Below are 20,241 nucleotides of genomic sequence, written 5' to 3' on the forward strand. Positions count from 1 at the left end.
AATCAGGTGATACTGAGCCTCCTCCACCTTTGCTACAAGAGTGACCATATGATACAGGTCTGGTCAATGATTCCCATATGACAACCATGTAGTCCAGTATATGCCAATAAAAATGAACCGCAGAGCTTTTTGGGGTACTACTGGGGAAGAATCACTCTTTACATATTCTGATTCCTGAATATAGGATATAGGCTCAGCAGCTCTTATGGACATTTCTGCCACAGCATGGAGAAGATTACCTAAAACTGAAAATTACACAGAAAGGAACAGGGCTGAAAGGCAGAAATTATTATTGAGCTGTTATTGAGTTGTTGGATTCATTTGTGCCTGAAGCCAGCTGTCGTCTGGTCTTGACAGTTATATAAATCTATAAATACTATTGCAGCCTCTTCCCCAAAAAGTCTTGACTAATATATTTATCTAGAAGCTCAATCTCATAATATAAAGTGTATTTCATAAAATATCAGCCCAGGGACTTATGTTCAATTTATTCATCAATTCAATCATGTGTGCCCTCATTCCTTCCATATGAGATTTGATATGACTTAAAAATAATCACCCATGCAGTTTTTTAAGATGGTTAAGCAAAACTGAAATAAAGAAGTAAGAACAGGAGAAGAAGAATATGAACTAGCAGGCCACAGGACCTTGACCAATGCCACGTATTTCACCAAAATATTTTGAGGATAGAAAGTTTGTTATTTGATTCAGGCTTAAATTAGAAAAAATTGCAGGTAGGAAGAAAATAATATAATTATTTTACTTGTTGATGAAAGGTAAAATGATAAAATAACAGTGTAGTAAAATATGAGTACTTGTTGGAACAATCATTGTTAAATACATGGTTTATCTGGGATCTAAAAGCTACTCTCTCTCTGTTAAGTAGATCTTTCTTTATAAGTCTTCAAAAACAAGACCGATTCTAACCTGTGTCACATATTGAGTTATGGAACTACCAGGGAGAGGAATAGCTAGGATTATTTCTATTGAGTTCTAATATCCAATATCTGATTCCCTTTGTATACCTAGATCATAGGTTCAAAGCAGTTGTAAAGGCATGTAATGGTAAAAACAAATTGTATATTAACACATATATTTTAAAGCAGAGAAGTATTCACCAATAGCACATGCCTACATGTACAACTACCACCAAAAACATTCATCTTGTATATGTTTAGAACCATTAGCTCAGGAACAAAATAATGCAAGGATCACCTTGCCATTGTGTCTTGACTTTTTTTTTAAAGATTTTATTTATTCATGAGACACAGATAGAGAGAGAGGCAGAGACATAGGCAGAGAGAGAAGCAGGCTCCACGCAGGGAGCCCGACACGGGACTCGATCTCAGGTCTCCAGGATCACACCCCCAGCCGAAGGCAGGCGCTAAACTGCTGAGCCACCCAGGGATCCCCTGTGTCTTGACTAAGTTCAGACTTTATCATGGGGTACCATAGTAAATTAAATTCATCACTTGAGCTATTATCTATCCTTCCTAGTTTGGTTGCTAACATGTACCTGTGAACCTGTTATCACTGTAGAGTAAGTTGGCTTGCTCCTCATCTTCACATTTGAAATAATTCATCTTCCAGTTACAAGTAAGAAGTTCACCTACAAAATATACATTTCGTTACATAGACAATTTAATTTCACTTTCATAATGTCTTTGTTCTAGAGTATAAATGCAAGGAGGATTAAATGAGGAGTTACCTGACCATGACTTTCCTTCTATTTTTTGGGACTTTTCACAGGATGGATCTTTCTGAATTTCCTTTTTTGTAGTTTCTAGAAGGTACAAAAGAAAATGGCTACAACAAACTGGAATTTAAAAAAAAACTTGCAAGGAAAAAAAGAAAATGCCTATGAATTGGACATTATAAATTCCATGATATATTCCTAAGTTAATGAATGAGAAAAATGACTTGCAATAGAACACCAAAAACTTTCTATCAGGTTATTTCCAATATATGTTATATCACATTCAATCACAATGATATCACTTAGTAACTTTAGTTGTTGAGAGCAGCTCTATGACAAAAACTATTTGTGGTATCCAAATTTGGGCACTCAATATGAGGGCTACATTTCCTAGCCTCTGTCATAGATAGATGTCAACAAATGCCTAAATTGTAACCAATTGTAAGCAAGTGATGTAATGCCTACCTGTTCTCCTTAACCTTCTGGTCAGAATATGGACATGGTAGTGAGCTATCCAGGACTATGTAGTAAGAGGAGACACAAGATAGGACTTAAGCCACTGCTGATTTCATGAGATTGAGCTGTCATATAAGTTTTGACATTTGTATTAGAAGGAAAGAAACTCCTATATTGTTTGGACATTGCTATTTTGTTTTATTATTATTTTTTAGACACTGTTATTTTGTTTTTTTGTTTTGTTTTGTTTTTGTTCTTTTTTTTAGACACTGTCATTTTGGATCACTGTTACAGTCAATGAAATTAAGTCCTTACTAATAAATAACATCTATTTATTAGTAAATAGTTGTGAATTTACTATTAATTTACTATTGTGAAGTTGCTATATTCACAATTTTTCTAGTTGCATCCCCACTATATAAGGAGAGCCAAAAATTAATAGCCCTGTTTTATGGAGAGATAAACACAATGCTGATAAAATGATATATTTCAAATTAGTTAATGTAGAATCTAGAACACAAGTTTTGAATAAGGATTTTCTTTGGGACTGTGGGACTCTAAAATTAAAGAACAGAACTTTAAAAATTTTATGCCTAACTGAGGTCTTAAGTGGTATTGAGACTGGCTCTCTAAGAAGTTAAAAATTTTCAGCAAAAAGGCATATATTGGCATAGGTAATTCAGAGTAAAAGTATTCTGCAGAACAAATACTTGAAGTGCAGGGTTTCTTTTAAAAAATATTTTATTTAGGGATCCCTGGGTGGCGCAGCGGTTTGGTGCCTGCCTTTGGCCCAGGGCGCGATCCTGGAGACCTGGGATCGAATCCCACATTGGGCTCCCGGTGCATGGAGCCTGCTTCTCCCTCTGCCTGTGTCTCTGCCTCTCTCTCTGTGACTATCATAAAAAAAAAAAAATTAAAGAAAAATTTTAAAAATATTTTATTTAGGGGGATCTCTGGGTGGCGCAGCGGTTTGGCGCCTGCCTTTGGCCCAGGGCGCGATCCTGGAGACTCGGGATCGAGTCCCATGTTGGGTTCCCGGTGCATGAAGTCCGCTTCTCCCTCTGCCTGTGTCTCTGCCTCTGTGTGTGTGTGTGTATGTGTGTGACTATCGTAGATAAATAAAAAAAAAATATATATATTTTACTTACGTATTCATGAGAAAAAGAGACAGAGGCAGAGACAGCCAAGACAGGAGGAGGGAGAAGCAGGCTCCCTGCAAGGATCTTGATAGGAAGCTCAATCTCAGGACCCTAGGATCAGGAACCTGAGCCAAAGGCAAACACTCAACCACGGAGCCATCCAGGCGTCCCTGTTTTTTGTTTTTGTTTTTGTTTTGTCTTAAATATAACTTTCAGAAACTCTTCTAGAATATATATCTTTTTAAAAATATTTTATTTATTTATTCATAGAGACACAGAGAGAGAGAGAGAGAGGCAGAGACACAGGCAGAGGGAGAAGCAGACGCCACACTGGGAGCCCGACATGGGACTCGATCCCGGGTGTCCGGAATCATGCCCTGGACCAAAGGCGGCGCTAAACCACTGAGCCACCCGGGCTGCCCTAGAATATATATCTTATTTAAAAAGTGGAAGATCCATTTTATAGTTAAAACGAAAGGGCTTCTGGGAGATGTGGTATATATATATATATGTATATACACACACAACAGACTATGTTACACAGCCATCAGAAAAATGAAATCTCCATTTGCAATGACATGGATGGAACTAGAGGATATTATGCTAAGTGAAATAAGTCAATAAGAGAAAGCCAATTATCATATGATCTTATGCATATGTGGAATTTAAGAAACAAAACAGAGGATCATAGAAGAAAAGAGGAAAAAATAAAACAAGACAAAATCAGAGAGGGAGACAAACCCTAAGAGACTTAATCATAGGAAACAAACTGAGGGTCACTGGAGGGGAGGGTGATGAGGGGATGGGGTAACTGGATGATGGACATGAATAGGGCATGTGATATAATGAGCACTGGGTGTTATACAAGACTGATGAATCACTGGCCTCTACCTCTGAAACCAATAATACATTATATGTTGATTAATTGAATTTAAATAAAATTTAAAAAGAAAAAAAGAAAGAGGAAGAGAGAAAGGAAGGAAGGAAGGAAGGAAAGAAGGAAGGGAGAAAGGAAGGAAGAAAGAAAGAAAGAAACCACGCGGAGCTTCCAAGGCACCTGGGTGGCTCAGTTGGCTAAGCAACCAACTTTTGATTTTGGCTCAGGTCATGATCTCACAGTCCTGGTATTGGACCAGTGTCAGGCTCCGTGCTCAACACAATCTGCTTGTCCCTGTCCTTCTGTTCCTCTTCCCTTTCTCTCTCTGTCTCTTCCTATCTCTCTAATAAATAAAATCTTAAAACAAACAAACAAACAAACAAAGGGGCTTCTACTGCCTTTTCAGGAATTCAGTGAAATTTTCTATATGTAACATTACCAGATTTCTTCCTTATGAACGGGCTTCCTGTACAAAAGGAATTCTAGGTAAATTGACAATAGAAACATTCTGGTTTGCATTTAATTGTTCAAGGCCTAGACACATGTTGAACAGCAAAATATCTAAGGTTTGAATGATCTGATATGCCAGAAAAGATCCCAACTGGAATGCATACTTTCTGAAAAGACTTTTACAATCACTCCACAAAGCATGGAGGCAATGTCATAGATTGAACTGTGTTACCTGAAAGATGATCTTTTCTTCGTGATGTTGAGACTTCTTCTTGCAGCTCAGAACTCACAAATAGTTCTTTTTCATAGGTTTGTTCCTGAGTCCTCTCTTTCTGTGGGGAGATTTCAGTGTACTCAAAGGAAGTAGCATTCCTAAATATTTTACTTTCTCTGAAAATACTATCTCTTCCTGATTGTAAGGTTGAATCCTGTTGTCTTTCTGGGAATATCTCTCTGGATGGCTCTTGTTCTGCAGTTGACCCTTTGAGTGGTTCTTGTTCTATTACTGACTGTCTGCGTGATCCTTGTTCTGAGGTTGACCCTCTGTGTGGTCCCTGTTCTGTGTCTGACCGTTTGTGTTGTCCTTGTGCTGTTATTGATTCTCTGTAGAGTCCTTGTTCTGCAGTTGCTCCCATGTTGACTCCTTGTTCTGAAGAAGACATGCTTTGTGGTGGCTCTTGTTCTATTACTGAGTCACTATGTAGTCTTTGTTCTATTATTAACTCTCTACTTGATCCCTGTTCTGGAGTTGACCCTGTGTGGGTTTCTTGTTCTGTTACTGAGTCTTTGTCTAGTTCTTTTTCTCCAGTTAACTCTCTGCCTTGTTCTTGTTCCTTGGTTAAAATTCTGTTTCGTTCTTGTTCTGCAGTTGTCCCTCTCTGCTGTTCTGGTAGTGTTGATTCACTATGTTCATCATGATAATGTTGATCTTCTGGAGTTTCTAACAATTTGCTTTGGGTTTTGCTAGCATATTTTTCAGAAAGTTGTGCATTCATCTCTAAGAGCACTTTGTCAAAGTCTTCATAAATATGTTTCTGATTATCCATGTCTCCCCAGAACTCAGGCAAATCTATCTCTTCAAATTCAATGAATGGCCCTAATGCAGAAAACAAAATATTTCCCTAAATAATTGATATTATAATACAGAATCAGAGCTAGTAAACTAATGTAAAACAGCATTGATCACGGTAATTGTAGCATAGGCCTATTGCTTTAAATAAATAAAACTTACCTTTCCCTACAACACAATAAAAGCAAAAAGATATTCAAAGGAACATAAAAGATACTTACTATTGTAAGTTAGAAATCATCCCTTTCTAAAAGGTATGGTATGGAATTGAGCATAATTCTTCCTTTTTTTAAAAAAAGATTTTATTTATTTATTCATGAGAAACACACAGAGAGAGGTAGAGAAGCAGGTTCCCTGCAGGCAGCCTGATATAGGATTCTATCCCAGGATCCGGGATCACAACCTAGGCCAAAGGCAGATGCTCAACCACTGAGCCACCCAGGCGCTCTGATTCTTCCTTTTCTGCTTGGAGAGTTGCTTAGGCTGCCAAGACAATAAAATTTATCTTCTACTTTTGGCCCTCCAACAAAAAGTATAGCATAGGGATGAGGAAGAGGACACATGTCTTCCACCTCAAATACCTTTTCAATATCTACAATATCAAAATAAAAGCAAGTCTCTATCATTCCCTGGGTTATGTTTTTCTAATATTCCTTTTCTCTACCTTCCCTAATCTCTCCCTTTCTTTCTTCTTTATGCCTCAATTCTTTTCCTCCACAATTTATGTGAACACCTAATTCAGAATTCTAGGGGAAGATTGCACAGCATTTACCAGAATCCCACTTAAAAAATAACAACAATAACAAAACGACCCTGGTGTCCAGGACTACTCTCTGTAGTGGGACTCATGAAACAAGACCATCCCCTTCCCTCCCCAAACACTTAGTTGTTAAGCTCTAAAAGTGTGATTCCCACAATTTTCAGGAATAATCTGTATCACTCATAGATTTTTAAGTATCTATTTTCACACAGATCTAAAATATTGACATTCTTCAGAAAACCCATCCTTCAAAGACTGTTTTTTAAAGATTTTATTTATTTATTTATTCATGAAAGACATGCAGAGAGAGGCAGAGACATAGGCAGAGGGAGAGGCAGGCTCCCTACTGGGAGCCTGATGTGGGACCCAGTCCCAGGACCTTGGGATCACAACCTGAGCCAAAAAGGCAGATGCCCAACCACTGAGCAACCCAGGTGTCACTCAAAGACTTTCTTTTTAAAAAATAAAAATGGCTGGGCAGCCTGGGTGGCTTAGTGGTTTAGCACCGCCTTCGGCCTAGGGTGTGATCCTGGAGACCCAGGATCGAGTCCCACGTCAGGCTCCCTGCATGGAGGAATCTCTCTGTCTCTGTGTTTCTCATGAATAAATAAATAAAATCTTTTAAAAAAGGGGGGGGGGCACCTGGGTTGCTCAGTTGGTTCAATATCTGGCCCTTGATTTTGGCTCAGGTCATGATCTCAGGGTTGTGAGATCAAGCTCCACATCACACTCTATGCTAGGCATGGAGCCTGCTTAAGATTCTCTCTCTCACCTGGGTGGCTCAATTGTTAAACATCTGCCTTTGGCTCAGGTCATGATCCCAGAGTCCTGGGACCCAGTCCTGCATCAGGTGCCCTGCAGGGAGACTGCTTCTCCCTCTGACTGTCTCTGCCTCTCTCTCTGTGTCTCTTATGAATAAATAAATAAAAGATTTTTTAAAAAAGAGATTCTCCCTCTTTCTCCCTCTCTCTCTCCCCACCCCTCCCCTACTTTCTCCCCCTTCAAAAAAATAAATATAAAAACAAAACCCATAATCCTACTTGTTTTGGAAGCAATAAAAGAAAGATTTTTACTGTATAATTTCAGTAAAGGCATACAAGTAAAAATACTTGGGAAAAGGAATTATTCTTTTTAGAAATTTTAGAATTCTAAGTTGAACATTAAAACTGGAATTACCATTACCAACTTAATTTCCAAAACATTCAGATTTCACTCAAGCACCTCTTAATTCGAATGAACCTAAAATTGAGTTCTAACTTGACAACTTTTAGTATTGCACTATAGTGAAAAATACATCTAATTGTGGTGAATGAACAGCTAGATTAGCTACTATGATCTAATTAGGGAGATGTCATGTGAAAGGATTCCGTGGGAATACTTTTAGTATATGAATGTACTCTGTCATTCCAGCTTGAGCATACTCCCTTTGTGTTTTTTTTTTTAATTTTATTTATTTATCCATGAGAGACACAGAGACAGAAAGAGAGAGAGAGGCAGAGACATAGGCAGATGGAGAAGCAGGCTCCATGCAGGTAGCCTGAGGTGGGACTCTATCCCAGGACTGCAGGATTACATGCTGGGTGGAAGGCAGGCGCTAAACCTCTGAGCCACCCGGGGATCCCCAAGCATACTCCCTTTGAACAGCACTTACATTGTCTTGGGTTTCGTAGCAAACTTCTAAGCATTTTTGAACTTTGGTCATAGAATGTTTCCAACAAAGCCAATGTCCTCTGCCGATCCAAAAATCCTACCTAAGCAGAAAGTTTGCAATTAGTTGATACAGGAGATTTGAGATTTTTATGTAAATGAAATACAGTTTCTTGAAGCTTTTATCATCACTACTACTACCATAATTATGTAAATAAAAGTTGCAGAGTCAAAATCAGGAAAGTGTATCTTGTCTTTAGGCTTATACTCTACTTCTCTATCTTGTGACATGTCAAAATACCTTGCACTTAATAGATGCTTTACAGTAGTTACTGATTTAATAGCTAAATCCAATGTGTAATACTCAGTTCTTATTTAATGTGATCTGAGTATGACATTTGAAACAACGGCTCTCTAGTTGTTTTTTGCATAATTTTTGAGAAATATTTTAACCACAGAAAAATAGAGAAAATTATAAAACTAATGTTTGTATTCCCAGCACCCAGAAATGATTATTAATATTTTGTTTATGTACTTTAAAAACATATAATTGATATCATAGCACATGTGTACTTTTTATTTTTTTATTTATTTTTAAAGATTTTACTTATTTATTCATAGAGATGCAGAGAGGGAGAGAGGCAGAGACACAGGCAGAGGGAGAAGCAGGCTCCATGCAGAGAGCCTGACGTGGGACTTGATCCAGGGTCTCCAGATCACACCCTAGGCTGCAGGCGGCGCTAAACCGCTGCGCCACCGGGGCTGCCCACATGTGTGCTTTTTAAAATTGCTTTTATTTACCAAACATTGAGGTCAATTCATGTATGTAAAGAAATAGATTTTATTCCTTTTAGCTGCTGTATGGTATGCTATAATATGAAAACACTGTAATTAAAAAATATTTAGATTTATTTATTTATTTGAGAGAGAGAGAGAGAGAGAGGAGGGACAGAGGGAGAGAGAGAGAATCCTCAAGCCAGACTCACTGCCCAATGCGGAGTGTGGTCCCAGGACTCTGAGAACATAACCTGACTGGAAATCAAGAGTTGGCCACTAACCCAACTGAACCACCCAAGTGTCCCCAAAACACTGTATTTTTTTAAAATTCATTTATTGATGGGCATTTAGATTATTTCCAGTGTTTAGATACCAAAATAATGCTGCAGTGGATATCCTTATACACATCTCCTTGCATACATGTATAAACATTTCCCTAGGGTAAGTAATTAAAAGTGTTAATTAATAGATTGTACACTATCAACATTTTCAGCTATAGTGGATATTGTCAAGTTGCTCCACAAAATACCTATACCAATTTACTTCTCACCATTGCTGAATGAGAATATTATTTCTCCATATCATGACAATACTTGATATTGTTTGAATTCATAATTCTTTTCCAATCTGATGGATAAAAAATGGTATCTAGTTATTTTAATTTGCATTTCCTTAACTATTAGTGAAATTAAATATATTTTCATATGTTTATCTGTATTTGGGTTTCCTCACCTATGGAAGGCTTTTTTATGTCCTTTCTTCAGTTGGGAATAGTTGTCTATTTCTTAATAATTCATAAATTTGTGATAATGATTATTCTGTTATCTATATAGCAAATATCCTTTCCCAGTTTAATCACTTATTTTTAAATTTAACTTTTGGTAAGTTTAGGCATATTAATGTTTTTAATTTTGAGGTAGCCAAATGTGTTGAATATTTCTTACATGGTTTGTGCTTATCACAGGTATTCATTAAGAAATATTACCTATACCAAGGTCAAAAGACATGCTCTGTCTTCTATGGGTGCTTCTAAGACTTTTACAGTTTTGTTTTCCACATCCACGTTTTCGATAACACAGGACTTATTTTTGCTCATTATTGAGGCTCAAGTCTAATTTTAATTTTTTCCCGATTATCCCAACTTAGCATTTATTGATTAGTCTCTTCTCACTGATTTATTTGTTTTGTTTTAAGATTTTATTTATTTATTCATGAGAGACACACAGAGGCAGAGATGAGGCATAGGGAAATGAAGGCTCCCTGTGGGGAGCCTAATGTGGGCCAGGACCCCAGGATCATGACCTGAGCCAAAGGCTCAACCACTGAACCACCTAGGTGCCCTTCTCACCTATGCTACCTATGGTATACACTAAAGTCTCACATACCCATAAATCTGATTCCAGGCCCAATATTCTCTTAATATAGCTTTATTTTTAAAAACCAGAGAAATCCTCCCCAATTTGTTCTTTTTGTAATTACTTTTGGACCTTCACCTCCGTAGAGTTTTTAAAAAGTAAATCTTTTAAAAAAAATACAACATACATACAGAAAATTACACAGGTAATAAGTGAATGGTTTTATCACAGTATAATCAATCATACACAGGAGCTGTTTCCCAAGGGAGAATAGTTAACATTAGTAGAGGGCATGATTTTCTCCCAAACTCAAGGAATCTACTCTGTAATTCTTCTAATGCAACTTGCTATAACATTCCAATTTGCCCCATACACTTCAAATACCGTAGGATCGTCTAGGTGATAAGGTATAAGGTAAAGAAGGTTTTTTGTGCTGCAGCCCTACAAATCTCACAAAGCCTTTTCTTTCTACAAAGCTCTGGGACTTACTCTAGCAGCTGACAGCTCAATTAGTGTATAAGAGCAGCACATGAAAGTATAAGTTGTTCCTAAGCTGTAAAAAGGTCCAATAAACATTGTGACTCTTTCTTTGTGGCAGGTGGCACATTTGCCTCATATTTGAGATATTCTATCATGCTTCAGACTATTGAACCGCTAAAACTTTTATTAAGGTAGTAAACCCTGATTTTATGTGGTTTTTATCTTTGACCCTCTGACACATATGGGCTGTACTGAGGCATCTAATGCTACTTTATGCTCAGCGGGTCCAATCACCATGATGGAAATAGTTGAGGTAGTAGATCTGACATTTCTGTGAAATGTCTGCATACTAGATTATAATAGAGAGAAAGAAGCCTGCCTTAGTGCTATGGTAGGGCAGTAAAAGTACAGTTTTGACAGGTGAAGTCAAATTTCTGTTTGTCTTGTAAATTGCTCTGAAGAAAATAGTATTTGACAAACCAATAGTTGTAAATGAGGAGGCTATGTCAATTTGATTTAATAAAGATTCCACATGGTGAATAACAACTACAAATGGAGTCACAATAACCTACAAACATTCTTTAAGATTTATCTTCTGCAGTGGTGTCTGGTGGTCGGGTTGGTTGAGCATCTGCCTTCTGCTCAGGTCATGATCCCGGTGTCCTGGGGATCCTGGGATCAGCTCTGCATCAGGCTCCCTGCTCCACCAGGGGCCTGCCACTCCCTCATCCTCTCTCTCTGCTGCTGCTCCCTCAACTTGTGCTCTCTCTCTCTGTCCAAATAATAATAAAATCTTTTTAAAAAAAAATATCTTCTGTATAAGCAAAACAGAAGAATTAGACAAGAATGTAATAGGGTTACTTCTTCTGAATCCTTCACATCATTCATATATTTTTATATCTAATTTCTGTAGAATTGTTTTGTTTTTCCTTTTGATTGATTGACTGATTGATTTTTACCATTCTGGCAGAGAAAGTTCACGAGTTTCTATTTGTTCCTTCCTACCATGATAGCCTTCAGCCCCCAATTTGTGAGGATGCTGCTAGTTGCTGAGTATGTCTATTCCAATTATACATTCAGGAACCAGAAATAAACATAGCTAAATACACAGGTTAATTGGGGGGCCAAAATAGCATTTATTACCTGACATCCATAAACTCTAATTTTATTAAAAAAAATTTTTTTTTATTTTCTAAACAATTTTATTGATAAACTCTAATTTTAACCAATGGCCCACTGGGGCATTTTGAGATCCTAGGGATTAATATTAACTTGAAGTCAGTGTCTGGTAATCTCAGAAAATCTTGGATATTGCCCTTTTTCCAATGAACTTCACCCTAGTAAATGGCTACAGATCTTTTGAGGAACTCCTGGAGTAAGATCTACTGTACATGCTTGAGGTGGTCTTATAGGATTCTTCCTCAAGAGAGCCGGCTTCCTTTTCTGAATCAAAGAATTCTGTATGTGTAAATTGGCTTAAGTCTAGAAACTAGATAAGAAGCCAAGATTTTCCATTGAGGTGTCTCAATTCACATTTCTGGCCCCATAGTTAGAGCTTTTCTATAACTAACTCTAAAAATAATTTAGTAGACATCCTATCTATTTAATTTCTGGGGAAACCATGATCATCAGAGAAAAGCCATGTGGGTCAAAATTTTCAGATAACCACTTTAATTCTTGCTGTTCGTTGTTGTATTTCCAATTATACAATCAGTAAGTAGGTAAATAATGTAGTGTGAGCCCTAAGCAAAATGAGCCCATTATAATATGAACTTTGACCTTAGGCATTGGGTCAAAATACCGTTTATCTGTGTTATCTATAAGTACTGACTTTCACCAGTAGACCTTGTATCTGGCAGTTAAATACCATGTCTTCTATTACTCTGGTTTCCCATAATTTCAATGGCAATATTTACTACCATCATTTTCAGTCTACAGAAGACAGTTGCCAAAGAGCTTTTTAGAGATGCTAATACTCCCCTCATTAATGTATTTCTTAAGAAAGTGTCATCTGGGCCCTCTGGGAGGATATGGTAAAGGTGCATAATAGCAGGATACATAAGAGAATCAACTTTAACAATCTTATAAGCCTTTGGATTTCTTCCTCTATAGTATGCCAAGAAGATTCTAGCATTGCAATCTCATTGAATGTAGGCCATATTTGGGTCAAGGTTTCAGTTAACCTGTCAAGGGAACTGTTAAAACCATTCTCAGATACTCAGAATATTACTGCTAATTAAATCTTCTAAGTATAACAATATTGACAAGTTTGATCCAATCCTTCTTAGCCTAAAGGTTTTATAATCAATCCCCACACATATCCTCCAGATTTTTGCTGTGATGAATGAGCAAAAACTTGCTATTTTCTTGGAGTACCAACAATCACTCTCAGTACAGATTTGACTAGTCCTGATGGGACATGAGATCTGACTCCAATTTTGGGTCTAAAGGCAATGAATGCTAAATAGGGGGACCTTAAGGAAAATAGACACACCCCTGCAAGCTAATTACCTTAAGTGAAGTTATTATAGGGACTCTAAGGAAATAAAGGCTAATATTCTCAAATAGAAGAGAAGAGATTGCTTCTGCTGCCAAGGGAGGCTTAGAGAGATTTGTAGCTCAAGTCTTAGTTTCCATCCAAATGTAAACATTCCAAGTCTTGGGGTTCCTCTATTTTCCAAGGAGCATGCTAACTTTCACATAAGAGACTTGGCAACTGTATGAATTCAATTTACATTTTAATCTTGTCACATTAAATTTGGGGCTGATTTTTCATCCACATCTGCCCTGAATCTACAAGAAATAGATATTCCTTCAAAGTCATCATGAAAATTTTCTGGTTTTCTGACTGCAATTTGCGCTGAGAATTTAAAGCCCTGAGCTTGGTTTTACTTTCTACAACTTCTCAAATGCAGTGAAAGGAAGCCCATCCACTGACAGTCCTTGTAGTCAACACTTTGTAATTGTGGTTTAATGCAGCAGCCATTTGTTCTCTTACAGCCCTTCCTATAAGGGCAGTGCATTCTAAACAACCACAGTGCTAATTTTAAAAACTTTTTCATTGAGGGATAATAAATATGTAAAAGGTGGTCTTGATCTTAGGGTCATGAGTTCAAGCCTGAGTTGGGCTCCATGTTGGGTGGGAGCATACTTAAAAAAGAAACTAATAGGGTGTGCATATCCCAAGTGTTTAGCTCAATGAATGTTTCCCTGTCTATACTCTGTATAAATACCACTCAGGTAAAGAGATAGAACATTTTCATCATTTCCCGAAGGGTCCCTCATGGTTTCTCTTAGACAATAATTTCTCCAAAGGTAACAATAGTTTTCCTATTTTAAAATTTAATGTAGATGAAATTATATAGTATATGCCCTTTTGTACATTTTTTTGTTCAACATTATATCTGTGAATGTTATTCATGTTTCATTTGTCTGTAATTTATTTTTCATCGCTACATAATATTGTAGTGCATTAATATATAAAAACTTTAAATAAGTTTTTATTTATATTATTATATTATTTATTTATTATATTGTTTATTTTATTTATTTATCTTTCCATTGTTGATATACATTTGTATTCTTTTTAGTTTTTGATTTTATAAATAATGCTATGAACATTCTTATTGTTTTGTTTTTAAAGATTTTATTTATTCATGAGGGACACAGAGAGAGGCATAGACACAGGCAGAGGGAGAAGCAGGCTCCCCGCAGAGAGCCCAATGTGAGAAGTGATCCCCAGACCCCAGGGATCATGCCCTGAGCTGAAGGCAGACGCTCAACCGCTGAGCTACCCAGGTGTCCCCATTCTTGTTTTTTATTGACCCCAGTGATAATTTGGATAATTTACATCCAATAAAATGAGCCAATTTTAAGTGTAGAATTCAAAGAGTTGTGACAATATATACATGCATGTAACTACCACCACAATGAAGACATAGATTTTTTCATTAAATCAAGAAGTTCCCTTGTGCCCCTTTGTAACCAGTCCCCTCTATTCATGGCCCCAGAAAACTATCTTTCTGCTTTCTACTGCTATAGATTACTTTTCCTTTTTCTAGATTGTCATATAAATTAAATTATGTAGTATGTATTTTTGTCTGCCTCCTTTCATTTAGTATAATATTTTTTAGATTCATCAATGTTATTATCAGTAGTTCATTTCCTTCAATTGCTGAGTAATATTCCACTGTATAGATATACTACAAAGTGTTTAGTTTATCTACAAGTTGATGGACACTTGGGTTATTTCTAGTTTGGAGTTGTGATTTAGACTGGTAAGAGCATTCACATACAAAAATTTGTATATACATATATTTAAATTTTCTAATTTTATTTCGTTTCTTCTTGGTAAATATTTAGAAGTGGTATTGCTGGCTGCTGGATCATATGGTAGGTATATGTTTAACTTTTTAGGAAACTGCCAAAATGTTTTCTAAAGTGGTTATTCCATTCCTATGAGCAGTGTATGAAAATTCTAGTTGTTCCATATCTTTGCCAATACTTGGCACTGTCAGTCTTTTTTTTTTTTTAATTTCAATATAGTTAACATAGTGTTATATTAGTTTCAGGTGTACAATAGAATAATTCAGCAATTCTATACATTACTCAGTGCTTATCATTAGTGATCCTTAATCTCTTCCACCTATACCTCCTCTCTGGTAATCATCTTATCTCTATAGATAAAATTCTGTTTTTTGTTTTGTCTCTTTTTTTCTTTATTCATTTGTTTTGTTTCTTAAACTCTACATATGAGTGAGACCATATGGTATTTGTCTTCCTCTGACTAACTTACTTCACTTAGTATTGAACTCTCTAGATCCAACTATGCTGTTGCAATTGGTAAGATTTCATTCCTTTTTATGGCTGAATAATATTCCATTGTGTGTGTGTGTGTGTATATATATATATATATATATATATATATATATATATATATACATTCTTTATCCATTCATCTATCGATGGGTACTTGGGCTTCTCTCCATAATTTGGCTATTATAAATAATGCCGCAATAAGCATAGGGGTATGTATATTTTTTTGAATTAGTGTTTTTGTATTCTTTGGGTAAATACCCAGTAGTGGAATTACTGGATCATATGGTAATTCTATTTTAATTTTTTAAAAAGGTTTTACTTATTTATTCATGAGAGACACAAAGAGAGAGGGGGGCACAAGGCAGAGGGAGAAGCAGACTCCATGCAGGGAGCCCAACATGGGAATCGATCCCAGGTCTCCAGGATCACACCCTGGGCCGAAGGCGGCGATCACCTGGGCTGCTCCTATTTTAATTTTTTGAGGAACCTCCATATTGTTTTTCTCAGTGGTTGCTCCAGTTTGCATTCTCAGCAACAGTGCACAAGGGTTCCTTTTTCTCCACATCCTTGCTAACATTTGTTTCTTGTATTTTTTACTTTAGCCATTCTGAAAGGTATGAAGTAATACTGCATTGAGTTTTGATTTGCATTTCTCTGATGATGAGTGATGAGTGATGTTGAGTATTTTTTCATGTGTCTGTTGGCCATCTGAATGTCTTCTTTAGAGAAATGACTCTCATGTCTTTTGCCAAATTTTAATTGGATTATTTGGTTTTGGAGGTGTTGAGTTTTAGAAGTTCTTTATATATTTTGGATATTAACCCTTTGTTGGATATGTAATTTGCAAATATCTTCTCCCACTCAGTAGGCTGTCTTATAGTTTCATGAATTGTTTCCTTTGTTGTTCAGAAAAATTTATTTTGATGTAGTGCCAATAGTTTTTGTTTTTGTTTTCCCTTCCCTTAAAAAAACATTTCTAGAAAAATGTTGTTATGGCTGATGTCAGAGAAATCACTGCCTGTGCTCTCTTCTAGGATTTTTACGGTTTCAAGTCTCACATTTAGGTCTTTAATCCATTTTGAGTTTATTTTTGTGTATAGTGTAAGAAAGTGGTCCAGTTTTATTTTTGGGGTGTTTTTGTTTTGTTTTGTTTTGTTTTGTTTTGCATGCAGCTGTCTAGTTTTCCCAGTACCACTTGTTAAAGCAGTTATCTTTTCTCCACTGTATATTCTTGCCTGCTTTGTTGAAAATTAATTGACCATATCAATGAGAGTTTATTTCTAGAGTTTCTATTCTATTCCATTGATCTGTGTGCCTATTTTTGTGCCAGTATCATTCTGTTTTGATTAATACAGCTTTATGTTGTATCTTAAAATCTGGGACTGTGATACCTCCAGTTTTGTTCTTCTTTTTCAAGTTTGCTTTCACTTTTGGAGCCTATTAGGGTTCCATACAAATTTTAAGATTATTTGTTCTAATTCTGTGAAAAATACTTAGTATTTTGATAGGGATTACATCAAATCTGTAGATTATTTTGGGTTGTACAGACATTTTAACAATATTGGTTTTTCCAGTCCTTGAGCATGAAATATCTTCCCATTTGTTTGTGTCATCTTCAATTTCTTTCATCAGTGTTTTATAAGCTTTCAGAGCACAGGTTTTTCATGTCCTTGGTAAGTTTATTCCCAGGTATTTTGTTATTTTTGGTGCAATTGTAAGTGGGATTGTTTTCTTAATTTCACCTTCTGCTACTTCATTGTTAGCGAACAGAAATGCAATGGATTTCAGTATATTGATTTTGTAGACCTTACTGAATTCATTCATCGGTTCTAGTAGTTTTTTTGGTGTGGTATTTAGGATTTTCTATAGAAAGTAGCATGTCATCTGCAAATAGTGAAAGTTTTGCTTCTTGCCTACTGATTTGGATTCCTTTTATTTCTGTTAATTGTCTGATTGCTGTGGCTAGGACTTCCAATACTATGTTGAATAAAAGTGGTAAGAGTGGACATCCTTGTCTTTTTCCTGATCTCAGGAGAAAAGCTTTTAGTTTGAATAGTATGTTAGCTGTGGGTTTTTCATATATGGCCTATATTGAAGTATGTTCCCTCTAAATCTTCTTTGTTGAGGGTTTTTAATCATGAATGGATATTGTACTGGTATTGTCAGTCTTTTTAACTTTAGCTACTCTAGTGAGTATAATTTTTATCTCATTGTGGTTTTATTTTTTTTTATTTTTTTTTTCATTGTGGTTTTAATTTGCATTTCTTTGATGACTAATGACATTGAACATATTTCCATGTATTCAACATACATATATTTTCTTTTCTGACATGAAAAGGCATAGGCATTTTTAATTGAATTGTTTCATTAAGTTATAGGAGTCCTTTATGGATTCTGGATGCAAATTTTTGTCATTAAATGTATTACAAATATTTTCTCCCAGTCTATAGCTTCCTTTTCATTTTTTAAAAAGATTTATTTCTTGATTTTAGAAAGAAGACACAAGCAGGGAGAGTGGCAGAGGGAGAGGGAGAGTCTCAAGATTTCACACTGAGCCCAGAGCTTGACATGGGGCTCAATCTCACAACTCTGAGATTATGACCTGAGCTGAAGTCAAGAGTTGGATGCTTAACCAACTGAGCCACCCAGGTGTCCCTCTTTTCATTTATTTAATAGTATCTTTCAAAAAATGGAATTTTTAAATTGGGTGTAGTCCATTTTATCAAATTTTCTTTTAAGTTTCATGCTTTCTTCTAGAAATTTGTGATTTTTACCTTAAACATTTAAGTCTAAAGTTTATTTCAAGCTTATTTTTATGTATGGTGGGAGGTAAAGTTTGAGGTACAATTATTTCCCCCTAGAATTGGTAGTCAGTTTTTCTAGCACATGTTTTCAAAAGATTATTCTAGGCACCACTCTTTGTTGAAAACAATTGCCTGTGCCCATGTGGTTTTATGTCTGACTCTATTTGGTTCCATTAATCTTTTTGTCTATCTTTATACCAATACTGTGCTGTCTTGTTTTCTGTAGATGTATATCAAATCCTTAAATCAGGTAGTGTAAATATTCCAATTTTGTTCTTTTTCAAAATTATTTTGGCTATCCTGCATCCTTTGAAGTTCCATATAAATTTTAAAATTAGTTCTGTCAATTTTAATAAATAAGCGTCACTTAGATTCCAAGTGAGATTTGGGTTGGAATTGTATTAAATGTATAGGTTGTTTTGGGAACTAACAATATTTAGTCTTTTGATTCATGAATATGGCCTTTGAGAGAATTGAGAAATGCTCTCTCTGTTTAGGTTTTTTTTTTCTATTTCCCTCAGTAGTGTTTTTTAGTTTTTAGTCTTTAGATATTGCATGTACTTTGTTCAATGTATCTCTAAGTATTTCATGTGTGTAATGTTAATGCCAATGGCATTTTAAAATTTCATCTTCCAATTGTTCATTGCTAATATATAGAAATACAATTGATCTTTGTGTATTGACTGTATGTCTTGAAGCCTTACTAAATCATATATATGTTCTAGTGAATTCAATTTTTATTTTTATTTATGTATTTATTTATTAAGATTTTATTTATTTATTCATGAGAGACACAGAGAGGCAGAGACACAGGTACAGGGAGAAGCAGGCTCCACGCAGGGAGCCCGACATGGGACTCTATCCCGGGTCTCCAGGATCATGCCTCGAGCTGAAGGCGGCACTAAACTGCTGAGCCACCCGGGATGCCCTCAATTTTTATTTTTAAAGATTCCTTAGTATTGGGGTGCCTGGGTGGCTCAGTTGGCTAAGCATCTGCCTTTGACATAGGTCACGAGCTCAAGATCCTGGGATCAGGCTGCAGATGGGGCTCCATACTAGGTGGGGAGTCTGCTTCTCCCTCTTCCTCTACCCCTAACCCTGCTCATGCACTCTCTCTGTCTGTCTGTCTCTCTCATAAATAAATAAATAAGCAAACAAATAAATAAAATCTTTAAAAAAATATTCCTTAGGATTTTATACATAGAAGATCATGAAATTCCCGAATAAACAAAGTTTTCTTTTTCTTTTTATGCCTTATTTCACTGGCTACTACTTCTAGCACAATGTTAAATAAAAGTGGACATCTTTGCCTAGTCCCAGACATAAGGAGGAAATCATTAAAAATTCACCATGAAGTATAACTGCAGGTTTTTCTTTTTTTTTCTTTCTTTTTTTCTTAAGATTTTATTTATTTATTCATGAGAGACAGAGAGAGAGAGAGAGAGAGAGGCAGAGACACATGCAGGGAGCCTGATGCAGGACTCAATCCCGGGACCCCAGGATCAGGCTCTGCACCAAAGGTGGGACTAAACCGCTGAGCCACCCCTACTGCCCTAACTGCAGGTTTCTCAGAGATGCTCTTTATGAGGTTGTAGAAATTCTATTTCTATTTGCTGAAATTTTTTTGTTTCTGTTTTTTAAATTTTTTTCTTTTTAAATTTATTTATTCATGATAGTCACAGAGAGAGAGAGAGAGAGAGGCAGAGACACAGGCAGAGGGAGAAGCAGGCTCCATGCACCGGGAGCCCGATGTGGGATTTGATCCCGAGTCTCCAGGATCGCGCCCTGGGCCAAAGGCAGGCGCCAAACCGCTGCGCCACCCAGGGATCCCTGTTTTTAAAATTTTGAATAGGTGTTGAATTTTGCCAGATAATCATACATCTTTTTTTGTTTGTTTGTTTGTTTGTTTCTTA

The 20,241-nt window shown here is 36.3% G+C and overlaps 1 protein-coding gene across 34 annotated transcripts in view; it reads right to left on the minus strand.

Annotated features, from left to right (window-relative positions):
- Positions 1–20,241, minus strand: part of EFCAB5 (EF-hand calcium binding domain 5) — a 176,974-nt gene that overhangs the window by 50,235 nt on the left and 106,498 nt on the right. For all 34 annotated transcript variants that reach the window (XR_013354113.1, XR_013354110.1, XR_013354109.1 and 31 more), the window contains 4 exons: positions 8,099–8,198; positions 4,851–5,714; positions 1,709–1,783; positions 1,517–1,609 (listed from right to left, as the gene is read on the minus strand). Coding sequence is in view for 25 of the 34 variants with exons in the window: in XM_077851861.1 (XP_077707987.1) it covers positions 1,517–1,609; positions 1,709–1,783; positions 4,851–5,714; positions 8,099–8,198 (1,132 nt within the window). In the remaining 9 variants the exon portion in view is untranslated. The remainder of the gene's footprint in view (positions 1–1,516; positions 1,610–1,708; positions 1,784–4,850; positions 5,715–8,098; positions 8,199–20,241) is intronic.

This window comes from Canis aureus, chromosome 16 (assembly GCF_053574225.1).
Source record: "Canis aureus isolate CA01 chromosome 16, VMU_Caureus_v.1.0, whole genome shotgun sequence".
NCBI lineage: Eukaryota > Metazoa > Chordata > Mammalia > Carnivora > Canidae > Canis > Canis aureus.